General features: G+C 38.4%; 1 protein-coding gene across 7 annotated transcripts in view; it reads right to left on the bottom strand.

The window, feature by feature from the left end:
* Positions 1-2,097: 2,097 nt before the first annotated feature.
* METTL8 (methyltransferase 8, methylcytidine) overlaps positions 2,098-13,991 on the bottom strand; it is an 86,249-nt gene continuing 74,355 nt past the window's right edge. For 6 of the 7 annotated variants that reach the window (XM_047772864.1, XM_047772862.1, XM_047772866.1 and 3 more), the window contains 5 exons: positions 9,621-9,684; positions 8,025-8,164; positions 4,102-4,214; positions 3,896-3,961; positions 2,098-3,112 (listed from right to left, as the gene is read on the bottom strand). In XM_047772864.1, the coding sequence (XP_047628820.1) occupies positions 2,922-3,112; positions 3,896-3,961; positions 4,102-4,214; positions 8,025-8,164; positions 9,621-9,684 (574 nt within the window). In that variant the 3' untranslated portion in view covers positions 2,098-2,921. The remainder of the gene's footprint in view (positions 3,113-3,895; positions 3,962-4,101; positions 4,215-8,024; positions 8,165-9,620; positions 9,685-13,991) is intronic. The other variant, XM_047772863.1, reaches the window with a different exon arrangement.

A 13,991-nucleotide genomic window follows, 5' to 3' on the forward strand; every position in this document is an offset into this window, starting at 1 on the left:
TAGCTCTATTGATAGGAGGGAAAAATGACAACTTCAAGCAGTTATCAAATACTTGAACCTAATACCCAAGCAGATACATTTGCAACATTTCGTGATTTCCTAATATCTATAGGCAGTATAACAAATCAGGTCTTTCTCTCTTTTTTTCCTCTGCCAAAAATCTACATTCTTGTCTGGCAGCAAACTCCAAGTAAGGGATTGATTAAGATAGGCTAAGGGACAGAGAAACTGACCAGATAAACAGAAAACACTGGTAGAAATGGCCTGAAGAGCAGCCATGTGGAATAGGAGGTCTATGCTAGACAGAGCCCGAAAGAGCCCAGTTAAGTGTCTCACAGTCCAAATTTGGTTGATGTATTTTTGAAGTTTCTAAAGGTTAACTACATGCTGTAATACATTATAGAAAGACACGAAGCAGGATTTTACTGTGCCAGTCAAGAAGCTGGCTTGAATCTGCTATTTAGGACTGAGAGAGACAGTACAATTTACATGTGTGAGAATGTGGGAATAATTTTACCTTCTGTTGTTTTTAAAACCACCTTGGGCCATGATTTTTAAATTGAGACACAAGAAGAGCTGCTGGGGTTCCCATAGCAACATTAACTTATCTAACTGCCCTTGTTGTATAGAATACTTTCATTACTAGTTTGGCTTTTAAATGTATACTTCAATTAGGAAATACAATGGAGCTAGGAGTCTTGGGCAAATTCTAACTTTACATTTACTGCACACTTAAGCAGAAACTTTGATACTGTATTTCTGAGGCCTTGCCACCAAGGCAAATGTGTGCAGAAAACACATTTTTGTGTCTTATGCTGTCTTCTTTCCAATCTCTGACCTCACTGGATTCCATTCTACAGCTGTCTCCTCAGTCGATCTCTCTATGTTTATAACATGCCATGGCCAGGATAAAACAGAAACAACCTTCAGATGGCTCCAGTCCAGAGACTAGAACCCAACACAGACTTTATTCAAGGCTGTCTGCAAACTGATACCCCCCTCATCTTTTCTCCACTATTCTGGATCATGAATGTCTCAACCAAACATACCTGTCTTCTCATGATCTTCTGGGAACATATGGTCAAGGATGAGCCTGACACTCACCTTCTCTTAGGACACTGATTCTCCCCTTTCCTTTCTATAGCTGATCTTTCTCTCTCTTCAGAACCATTATCACCACTGCTACCAACGCATGTTGTTTGTGCCTGGGCAGCATCCCTCCCTTCTTTGCTGTGTTTTTTTCTTTTTAAGGCCGAACTTGTGACATATGGAAGTTCCCAGGCTAGGAGTCCAACTGCAGCTGCAGCTTCTGGCTTATACCACAGCCAGAGCAGCACAGGATCCAAGTCGCATCTGTGACCTGTGCCACAGCTTGCGGCAGTGCTGGATCCTTAATCCACTGAGCGAGGCCAGGGATCCTGCACCCTCTAGAGACAGCGCCAGGTGCTTAACCCACTGAGCCACAATGGAAATTCTTCCTTCCCTCTTTTTGATAACAGCATTTTTACTTTCCTTTGAGGAACTTCCCCCCATTCCATATAGACTGGTGGTGCCATCAAATAATCTGCCTTGCCCTAGCCTGTCAAGAGATGAATCCGTGACCCAAACTGGACCTATCACATTCTTCCAGGAAGTTGAATTTTTTTTTTTTTTTTTTTGCTACACCTGAGGCATATGGAAGTTCTGGGGCCGGGGACGGGACCTGCACCACAGCAGCAACACAAGCCACTGCAGTGACAATGCTGGGGATACTTAATCCACTGCGCCATACGAATACTCCCGGGAAGTTGAATTTTAAGTTATAAAAACAGTTGTAACTGATCATTCTTATGGTGGTCTTTCTAAGAGACTGTCTTCTTGGGATAGACTATGATAGAAAATAATAAGAGAAAAAGAATGTATTTATGTGTATGTCTGGGTCTCTTTGCTGTACAGCAGAAATTGGCACATTATAAATAAACTATACTTCAATAAAAAAAAAAGATTTTCTTCCAGATTTCTGTGGCTCATAGTCAACGTTTAGCTGATAAGCTCCCTGTTTGAGTATTTACTTGTATATTATCTTGGATCATGATTTAGAGGCTTGGGATGTACACATTTTGCTTAGCCAGCTTTATTTGTTGTATTATTCTATATAATTCAGTACAATGCAAGTACTAGGTAATGAATGCAAGACCAGTCTTAGAAACTCCATTTATACCAAGTGCAATTTGCAAGCCAACCTATATCCTCTCTGAAGCAAAGTGGTAAATACATTTTTAATTGCTATAATTGAAGACTTTTCTTGGGTATAACAGTTACCTTAAAGAGGGCTTACAACTTGTATACCTAAGAATAGCCTGAAAACAATGATCATACTTCCCCAATTTAAGGAAAGAGAAACTAAAATTCTATTTCAGACATTAGTCTCCTAAAAAACACAAAGGTTTGAGACGGACAACAACAAAACAAAAAACAATATACCTTTGTCTTGGCCTTGTGACTTTCCTTGGAAACAAAGTGAGCTGCCTCTCTGCTATCAGTTAACAATGGAGAAAAGTTCAACTGTATTTAACTAAAGCATAAATAAAGTAGATGAGTTTTCTCACTTCTAGAAAATGGCAAGTTATGGTTTCTCAGAATCCTTAATATCAGGAACTTAAGTGAATGCTTATAAGACTCAAAGAAGAAACAAAATGGTTAAGACGTAATAAATCCAAACAAGCTTGGGTATATTAAGGTTTGAAAACACAGAATAATAGTGTGCTTTCTTCCAAATCACTTGCATGTGCTTACAAATGCACAAAAGAGTGCACCCATGGTAAACAGCAGGACATACACATTTTTTTCTTTTGGTTGTCTTTTCAAAAGTGAAAGATTTACAGAAGACTTTGAAGAGTGTGATCCTCTGGTTTCTACTTTAACATGATGCACAGTTCAGTTCAGCCATGAGAAACGACGGAAAATACCCGTTTGGAGCTTTTTTGAGTCAAGTATAATGGTTTCTGGAATTTGCCTTGGACCCACACTCGGTGCATTTTCACTTTTTTCTTCCTATTAACTTGCAGGCGACGATCAACCAAATTTTGCTTCTCATCTAACCCAGCCTTGCAGAACATATCGTGGACTTCCCCTGTCGAATAGAAACAGCAATCAAATGTATGATATGTGATGAGGGAGGGTTCGGTCAGGAACAATGGGACATTAATAGAACGGAATGGAAATTCATGGAATGACGGACCACCTAAATTTCATTTTTACACCAAGAAACACTCTCTAGTTCAAACTGATAAAGGAAACCTGTGACACCAAATGGGTTTCTTCTACTTCACACAAATGCACCAAGAATAAACAGTTGAACGCAGCAGTTGTAAATAGATAAATAACACTACTAGTTGCAGCTTTCAATGTTTTGTGTTTGTGTTGGTTTGCAGAGATCCCAAATGACACACGATAAGGGTACTCACATACATTTGGGGAAAGTGCCTGAATGTATGATTCATTTTAAATGCTTTTTTAAAATGAGGAATTGACTAGAGATAAGTCATTTTCTATGGACTCTGAAAATCAAATTCCTTCTTTTGGTAGTGGTATGTCATACGAATATTTTCCTATCTGCGTTAATGGTACCTCCAAAATGGAAACTTCATTTGGTTATGAGGAGGAACAAGTGATTCTTTAAAGCAGTTTCAACTGGAAAAAGATGAAAGGGCAAAAAACGGCCATTTTCAAGCTTACCTACAACAGGTATTAATCACCAAAGTATAAAGGCATTTAATATTTAATCAACTGTTAAAGCCTCATTTTTAGAGCTTTTGAATTTGTCCCTGCAAATAATACCCAAGGAGAGGTGGGTTTGTTTGTTTTTTTAAATAAAAAACCCCAGCTAATTATTTCCTTTTATAGATAAGCATACCTTTTGTAAAGAAATATGCTCTGGTACCATCTCCTCGAACATAAAAATTTTCAGATAAACAGTGTCCTAAAAAAAAAATTGTGACAAGAGAAACTTAATGTTTCTTAAAAAAAAGAAACTACCACCACCACCAATAAAACTGACATGAAATGTAAACAATGGCATTCTTTAAAACACATGAAAATAATTTCAAACTGAATATATACCATTACCCCTTTTAAAACGAAGCTGAGTCTTATCATATCTTCCATAGTCCCGAAATAACAGCATCCCCCCAGGTTTCAGTAACTTGGACAGCTGGTTCACAACACCTTGCATCCTTTGAAAACAAAGCAAAAGACTGTTTGTGGAAGTCTTGTTTTATATGCCACATTTAACCTTCTCAACGATAAAAGAAGCAAAGCTTGATGACAACAAAGAAATCTAAGCCACAGACATAAGGGCAACAAAACCAAAAATATTTTGTATAGAAAGAAAAAAGGATACCCACTTGTTAAATAATCAGGTTAAAAAAGCCTAGAATATCAAGAAATCACCCAAATAACCAGAGTGGTAACTTCACAGAGCTTGAGGTGTGATGTCAAAGCTAAATTGCAAAACCATATAGACATTCCTGATATTTATAGCAAATTAAGGTGGTTCCAAGGCAGAAAAAACTGAAGTCATTTCACTTCTCTTGCAAAAAAACATGCCAGAGCCGTCCCAAGTTGTACATATCTAATCAGGGGTCGTCTTTCCAAAACTAGCTACTACCTCCCAACTTCTTTCTTTAGTTAAAAGATACCATCACTCACCAAACACCCCAGAGAAATCTTTAAGCCCTTTCCCTCTTTTATTTTTCTCTTCTTCCTCTATCCTCTCCACAATCATTTGGTCATCAAATTGCATGTCTTTCTTTTTCCTTTTTTTTTTAAATGGCATATATTTGATGTTGTCTCCCTTTTGTTTTCCAATGCTACTCCCTTAGTACAAACTCCAACCTCCTCCAGCTGGAAACAGAATTACTTTCCAACAAACTTTCTTCTCCCTGCCAATCCCTCCTGCATATTATTGATGAATTATTTGCATAAAACGATGGTTTTGTCAAATCATCCCTTTGCTCAAATTTTCATGATTTATCCATAGGGTAAAATCTTAGTTTCCTAGCTGAGCCCCTACAACTGGCCTCAATCTTTCCAACGTCTTTCCCACTACTTCCTAATCTGAAGCATCTCTAGCAAACTGTTACATGCTAGGCTTTAGCAGTCCATGCCTTTGCTCACGTGGTTTCCCCTCAAAGAATTCTCCTTACTCCCTGCCTATTTAAATTCTATTCACATTCCAAGTCCCAGCACAATACCGGGAAGCCTTTAGTTTCTTTCTTTTACTATTTATTCTACCCGTCTGTCTCCCAATCAAATATGACCACTTGTAACTGCTCTCGATTTAATGTTTTTGGTTAAGCATTCAAGGCTTTATGTGTGATAAAAAGAGATAGCAAAGATTTCGGATCTCCTATCAAGACAAGTGACTGGCATTGGTTGCCTACAGAGCTCTTTTGAGAAGGACTCTTAAGACTCACTGGGAATGACAATCTACAAAATCAGTTATCAATGTCTGCTCTGGGCAGAGAATGGTAAATGGCAGCCTGTGTACTAATCCTCGTCGTCTCTGCCTTATCCAAGCAACTTAAAGCTTCTGAGGGTTCCCTATTTTTAAAATGAGGGGTTTGGATCTGTTAATCTGTAAAGTCCTTCCAATTAAAACACTGTTCAGTGGAATCATGGGGTGAAAGTATGTCAGGCTATGAAGGAAGTAGGTGGTGAGAAAATGAAAGGAACTCTGAAAAGAAGAGAGAAACATGACAGGAAAAGGTGGCATGATTAGAAGAAAATCTTTAAAAAAAAAAAAAAACTGGAACATGAATACATGAGAGAGAAAAAGAAAAGCATTTTTCCTTGTTTATTACAGGTTATTTTCACACTGTGTTTACATGCTTAGGACTTGGCAATTAAAGAAAACCATATCTAAACCTTAAAATATTCACTTTCAGGATAAATGTTTCATGTACAGAGAAAAATCACTTTGCAATTATCTGCAAAACAAGCATGAAACAAAAATACAGAAAAACAAAGAACCAACTACTTCAGCATGTAGCCTGCTTCTGCAAATCCTTTCCTCCCAACTGTCCTTTAACATCTGTGTTGTGGGTAAAGGCAAGAGATGGGAGCTGCTTCTCTTACCATCTATCCTGTCTTGGCTCATTTTGCAGTTCCAGAGCCAGTTTCTGAGAAATGCAGGTGCGAGTGGGTTGGGGGTGAGATGGACAAGATAAAAATGGAGGAAATCTCCTTTTTTAAAAAAAATATGACTTGGGCCAACTCTGCTATCCTCACCTACCTCTGGATGGAGGGAGAGAGAAGGAAAAGAAGCGATTTTAAAAATGAGTACTGACTATCTACTTTATGCTCGGATCATTAGAAAATACATTATACTTTTATTTCAGTAACAAGAAAGACAGTTATCTCTTCTTTTGTAGCCTTCTATGGTTTACTCCTATTTAAGCTGGGAACCTCAGATTCAAAATCTAGCTAATCACTTGTCATTCATTTTTGCATGGATTTTCCAAGGTAGCAAGAAGACACTTTGCTAGAATTTTCCTGGGTCTGAATCTACTACCATGGTGCCGGATGACCCTAAAGATACTGCCTTACTTTTTACTTTACTCTTACCCATTTTCTACTTATTCATCTTATTTTTAGATCATTTCCAGGTAGGTAAGAAAGTAGCTACTTAACACGATACATCTGAACTTATTTTATAATAAATAAATAGAATGAATATACGTACTATGAAAACAATCTTCCCAAGGCATCGGCTTCCCCTTCTCTTTAATGTTCAATTTAAATCATGAAAAAAAGACATCATCTAAACTAATGTCAAATAATCTTTTTGAGGTCTGATTTTGAATTTAAACATTTCCTGTTATGGGTGTCAGATAGAAAATCTTGTTCACTACCCTCCTACTCTATCCTTTTAACTATGAAACAAAATACAGAGATGACATCTTTCACCCAGTACCCGAATAATGCCAACAGTATAAACAGATTAACAGAAAGAAATAGGTTATAGAAACTGGGAGGGAAAAGTAACTTCATGGAACTTGATATATCACACCAGGTGCAATTATCTATTTTATTCATTATCTGGAAGTCTAATTTGTTTTTCCACCAGTAATTCCACTTGCTCATCTCTGAATGAGAAGTGAAAGGACTATGAAGGGTCCTCGTGACCTTGTAATAGCAAAGAAAGATGCACACAATAACTCGATTTCTTTGGGTAAGAGTCACATTCACCAAACAAAAAGCATCGGGTGCCAAGTCTGTACTGACTACCAGAAGATCATGAAAATCCAATTTTAAGAAAACTTATGAAGGCACAACCTCCGACACTTGCCACATATGTGTCTTAAAACATATGAGGTAGTGAAATTTTAAGAAAAGTGATCATTTTAATTGCTGGTACTAGCTCCTTGGGCTTCCTCTTTGAAGAAAAGCTGTATTTATTATTTCAAAACAGGGAACAAAAAGATTTAAGCCATAAATATTTAAATAATGGCACTAGGCCACCCTTAGAGGATAAAGGTCCCAGGTTAATCTGGTAAATCTTGATAACCCCCTAGTTCCCCAGTGGGCTTCTTTAAAACAAATTATTTTAAAGCCCGTCCCAGACCTGTGTGAAGCCAAACAGATTCACAGCCCACCTCTTCAAGAACATTCAGCAAGATGTTAAATCAAAGATGTTTGTTTCTGATCACCAAGTACAATTTTCCTCTTGGGAGTCTATTAGGCTGTTCTGAATTTGTAATTTCCTTGAAGCACTGTCACTTTTAATAGGTATGTGCTTTGCCAGAAGATGCTCACTTCATTCTGACAGTGACAGAAAGCTCACTAATGAAGTAGTCTGACCAGTTTCTTTCTAAAAGTCTGACGAAAGGAAAAACCGCACTTAAAAGGCTGCATAGTATACATAATGTAGTTCACTAAATAATAAATTCCAGAATTGTCATTTTTGCTTTGATAGTTCTGAAAACCACTCCTGATAAAGGGGCTGTACACGTGTGCTCTGCCCTTTCGTCGTTGTCATTTACCTGTCAGGATGAATAGAAGAGAGCACAAAGACAAGGAGAATGACATCCAGGATCCCGTCTGGGAAAGGGTAGGCTAAGCCATCGTCACAAACGTCATGAACAAAAGCACAGCACTGGGCTGCTCTGTAAGATGGGTGTGACTGTCACGATAAAGGAATGAAGAGAGACAAAAAAGGTGTCAGCAGACTACGAATATTTTTCTTAAATTAAAAAGGTCCATTTTTTTTTAACCTCTTCAAAGCGCCTTTCTTCTACAAATTTGATTTTCCGATCATGTATTCTGTTAGCTTATTTCAAGATGTCATAAAAAATTAAATCTAGCACTGGGACTTGATAACAAATATACTTTGCAATCCCTCTTTAATTTAAAAAGCAGGGTAGGGCAGTCATTTCTGAGTCAACAGGCAGTGCTAATGGGAAGCCCACCCTGTTTTACTTCTGAGACATTGAGATGGTCCCGGGCTCTGTGTTTCATGCCTCCTTTGGCTTAAAATATAAATATCCTATGGCACATAATCAACATATGTAGTGGTGATGTTTGCACAAATAGAGAGAATAACTGGATTCTATACTTGAAAATGGTAAATGTTATGGTATGTGAACTATATCTCAATAAAGACGCTATTTTTAAAAATGGCATTAGAGCACACACACAATTTCCCTATTAAAACAACACCAGAAGGATATATACAAAGTACTAACACTGATTCACCTGAGGACTCCAGGAAGCATGATCATAGGTGGATTTTAATTTCCCCTTTGGGCTTTTCAGAATTTTAGAAAATGTCTACAATGAAAAACTATTAACTCCATTATCAGAAATTATGTTCCATGTGTTTACTATACATTTTTGTTAGGAGAATCCCCTTTCCTTTTCCATTTCCTGAGTTATTCTTTTTGCTATAATGCTTATTAGCATTTGGGAATTGGTTACATAAAGCCAAGTTCCCACCACTATTTTCCTGATAGTCTAAGACATTTTAGATTTGTAATATATGTCTTTTCAGACTTTTCCCCCCCAATTTTTAATTTAATGAGTGCTTACTATGTGCTATGTGTGTAAAGCTCTAGGAACATAAATTGGAATATTACCTTCTAGGAGGTGCTGGCCTTTCTTTCTTTCTTTCTTTTTTTTTAAGGACTGCACGGAAGCATATGAAGTTTCCCAGGCTAGGGGCTGGGTCAGAGCTGCAGCTGCCAGTCTACGCCTCAGCCACAGCAGCCTCAGCCACAGCAACTCAGGGTCAGAGCATCAACTGCAACCTATACCACAGCTCATGGCAAAGTTGGATCCCCAAGCCACTGAGTGAGGCCATCCTTATGGATGCTAGTCAGATTCATTTCCACTGAGTCATGACAGAGCTCCAGCTGTTGGCCTTTCTATGTGTACCACTCCCTTGAACTCTATGTTAAATCTAAGACAACGACTATTGTTTTAGGATAATATCTTAGCTGTCAGCTGATGATATGATTCACAGAAATAGTAACAGCTCAGTTAAAAATGGTCACAGATATAACATTAAAAAATCCACCTCAACAGCAAATAAATTAGATTTTTAAAGATATAGGTCTCTTTAAAGAAAATATAAGGCATACCTTTACTAGTTCCACAGCTCCAGAAGCAAAATCACAACAATAAAGAAAGGACTCTGGAGTATTCCTATGAGAATGGAAGAAATATTTAAACATAAGAGTCCAGATATGCTACAGCTAAAGAAGAAAGAAAACTATAGGTCTGAACTTGTTAAAAAGTGTTTCTTCAATAGAATTGTGAATGACTCTTGGCTTATCATTTCCTCTTTTTAGATATTGTATAGTGACGTGTGGGTGTCTGCATGTTATTTCTGAACCAGCATTGTCTCAAACACTTACCAATTACAGGGTAACTTTCAAATTCCTGTCCTGGTTTTAAGGCCCTCCATTACTTGGGCCTACCTGTCCTCTATCCCATCATGCTCTCACGTGGGAAACTTCCAAAGCCATCCATTGGCATCGCTCAATTTTCCTCCTACCGCCCACAGGCTCTCTTTCTTCTCTGCCTCTAGCCAGCATGGCCTGTAACCCCTCTTAGCTTAGCTAAGTTCTTCCCTTTTCAAACTCCGGTGCCCTCTTTCTGTGTGTGCAACTCATTTGCCCCGGGCCTCTCATAGAAGCTTGATGTACTAATGATGATGATGATAAATATAAACACACACATATACATTTTTAGAAGTTTTATTTATGTGCTATCAAATGTTAATAAAATAATAAAACACCAGTATGTTAACTTTTTGTTATCTTTTCAAGTTATTTTCAAACTTTTATTGAGCCTCATATATGTACCAAGCATGAGAATACAAACTAATAAATGAAACTAAGGAAATAGTAAGAGTACAGGATTTGGGAACCACTTAAATCTGTGTTTAAATCCTGCACTTGCCACTTTTTGGGGGGCCACTCCCATGGCATGCAGAAGTTCCTGGGCTGGAGACTGAATCCATGCCATGACAGTGACAAAGCTGGATCCTTAACCCACTGAGCCACCAGGGAACTCACTGCCACTTATAAACACTGCATTAGACTTAGCTTCTCTGAGACTCATATATTCTAAATAAAGTAAACAAATTCAGGGGGTTTTTTTTGGGGGGGGAGTGGTACTATTTATCTGTATGAAAATCTTGACTAATTTTAACTGACCTCCACTGAACTCAGACAAGTTCTATTTGGCCTTTATCTGAAATCCAGGAACAATGGCTGAGCCATGGTTACTAATGGGCAGACATATACAGTTGTCCCCTGAACAACATAGGCTTGAACTTTGCAGGCCCACTTACATGCAGATATTTTTCAATAGTAAATGCTACATGGCCCGTGGTTGCAGCTACGGAGGAACCACAAATAAAGGGTCGACAATAAATTATTCATGGATTAACCTCCACTCATTACTCAAGGGTCAACTGTGTTCTGAATTTTGTGGGTGAGTAGCCTTCTTGATCATATCTTATATGCTATTATCAAAGAATCCTTGCATCATCTTGCTTAGCAGTGTATATGAATCACAGAAAGAGATCAGTGTGTCCTTAAAACAGTAATTAAAAGTATGGTCCTGGCTCTTATGGATTTTACAGCCTAGCTTGGGACATATACAATGTCTACAGAAGTATGGATAGGGCAAGCATCCTGAGGTGAAAGTCTTAAGAATTTTGACGGAGGGGGATGGCACTGCTAGCTAAGTGGGGAAAAGGGGAAAGGGTTTTTTAGAGGTGGGAGTCACATGCCAGGGATGGGAAGCAGTGTGGATCCCAAGAGCCCAGAATGTTGTAGGAGACAAAAATGGGCTTTGAAGCACATGATTAGAACTTCTAATTTGATTCAGGAGGCATTTCAAGTGAAGAGGACTTCTAAATAAATATGGAATATAAGCACAAGCATGCATGTAGCAGAATCACACCCCGACTCACATTACACTCTTAAATACTACTCATTGATGAATACTACATTCGTGTATAACTCATTTATTCCATGGCTCGAGGGATTTGCATTCAAATTATGATCTGTGCAAATAAATTAACATTTGAGGAATAGGATTTGGCCATGAAAAGTTAACCAGTAATGAATCAAAGTTAAAACTTGTGCTGCTTGTCTTTTCTCAACTACCCCATATAAAAATGGTGCTTTATTGCAGCATATGTCCTTATTGTTTCCTATGAAATTCACACATTTGTGACTCACAATTTGTTGGGTGGTCACACATGTTTGAAATGTTCTCAATATGCATGTAGTATTACGTGGTATGATGGCTGAAGGCAAGGGCTCTGAAACCAGACTGCTCAAGGTTGAATCCTGACCCTACTACTTAGTTGGGTGACCATGGAATAGTTACCTAATTTCTCTGTAATTGGTTTCTTCATCTTTATTTTTTTTTAATTTTTAATTTTAATTTAATTTAATTTTATTTTTGCTTTTTAGGGGCCATTAACTGCGGCATATGGAAGTTCCCAGGCTAGGGGTCAAATTGGAGCTGCAGCTACTGGCTGACACCACAGCTACAGCAACACCAGATCTGAGCTGCATCTGTGACCTACACCACAGCCCATGGCAATGCTGGATCCTTAACCCACTGAGTGAGGCCAGAGATCCAACCCTCTACTTCATGAATACTAGCTGGGTTTGTAATTTGCTGAGCCACAATGGGAACTCCCGGTTTCTTCATATTTAAAACAGAGATAAATATGGCATCTAAGGTGGTTGTGAGGATTGAATGGACTCATAAGGTAAAGTTTCCAGAAAGGTGCCTGACTCAGAGTAAGCACCTGATAAATGTTAGTCATTCTTATTATCGTCGTCATCACTATTAATGTCATCATCATTGGATGATCTGCCTCTGCCTTCCAGGAGAGCAGATCATCCAATGAACTTAAAAACTGAAGAACTTAACATGGGTCTGTAAAAACTTCCATAGAGCTCAAAATACCTTTTTTGGACACTGGCACATGTAGCTCATTATGAAGGGTATGCAGTCTACCTTCAGGCAGTGGTTACTGAACACCCACAAAATATAGAATAGTCTAGTAGCTAAAGGAAAGCATGTGCCATCTGCCATATGTCCTACCCAGACAGCAGCATGACCTCTGAGGCGGAATTGCCATTGCATCAGCAACCCAAGTTGAAGTCTTGTGACCACCCAATGACTTTCCAGAGATCTTCTGTAAAATCAGCTGACTGCCTTGGCCCTTTTCCCAGCAAACAGGTGTAAATATCACTGCCACCACCACACCACCAAGCACTATCTTGGCAGGGGGCTTAAGAATTAAATGATCCTTGGAGAATGATAAAACCAATCAATTTCAGAGGTCTAATTACGGTAAAATATTCTGAAAATGTAATACATTACTCCTATACTCTCTAAAAGTAATAAAACATAATTTCTTTGGTAGGGAAAAAAAGTCTAATACTCCCTTTGGAAGGCTAATCACTGGTTTCTTTTTAAAAGTGAATTAATTATCTCATGTTTTTGAGCTACACGATTTCTAAAATATGGATATGAGGCAAAAAAGACACAGCCACAAAAAAAAGTCAGGGGGTGAGGAAGGAGGAGCTTGAATTATTAGTTGGAGAGAGAAGTAGGAAGCAAAAAATACAAATGACAAGTGGGAAATCAGAGATACTAATCAGTCAGTATATACTGAGCTCTATCTAACTATATTGTACTGTTAGACTACCTGGAAAATCAGATTAGAGTAAAATACGCTCTCTTCCTCAAGGAATATATAAACAGTGGTTGGAGAGAAAAGACATAAAAGAAATGACATGCTAAATATAGCCTGAGTTGAGTCATAAAGTAAACACATAATCAACTGTCAATGTAGTAGATTTGTGTGTATTACAAGTTCAGAGGTCACTGGGGTGAAGGGATGTGGCTATGTGGTGTAAAAGAACAGGAAATTTAGCCCAGAAATTGGAAAAGGAAAAACAAAGAAAATAAATCCTCAAAGAGAAAGGCCATTCAGAACTGCAGACTGGCCAGCATCACTTCTGGCTAACCACTTTAACTGGTAATTTGATGATATTAGGGAATTCTTTTTTTTTTTTGTCTTTTTGCCACTTCTTGGGCCTCTCCCACGGCACATGGAGGTTCCCAGGCTAGGCGTCGAATCAGAGCTGTAGCCGCCAGCCTACGCCAGAGCCACAGCAACGCGGGATCCGAGCTGTGCAACCTACACCACAGCTCCCGGCAACGCCGGATCCTTAACCCACTGAGCAAGGCCAGGGATCGAACCTGCAACCTCATGGTTCCTGGTCGTATTCGTTAACCACTGAGCCATGATGGGAACTCCTAGGGAATTATTAATATTTATAATATATTAGGTTTATAAGAGTAATGAAGAATATCCTAATTTTTGGAGATTCATCATAAGTATTTAAAATTGAAGTTTCATGTTGGCTTTAATGTTAATAACTGCTGCATCAAGGTGGTGGGTATATGAG

The sequence above is a fragment of the Phacochoerus africanus genome, chromosome 3, assembly GCF_016906955.1.
Source record: "Phacochoerus africanus isolate WHEZ1 chromosome 3, ROS_Pafr_v1, whole genome shotgun sequence".
Classification (NCBI taxonomy): domain Eukaryota; kingdom Metazoa; phylum Chordata; class Mammalia; order Artiodactyla; family Suidae; genus Phacochoerus; species Phacochoerus africanus.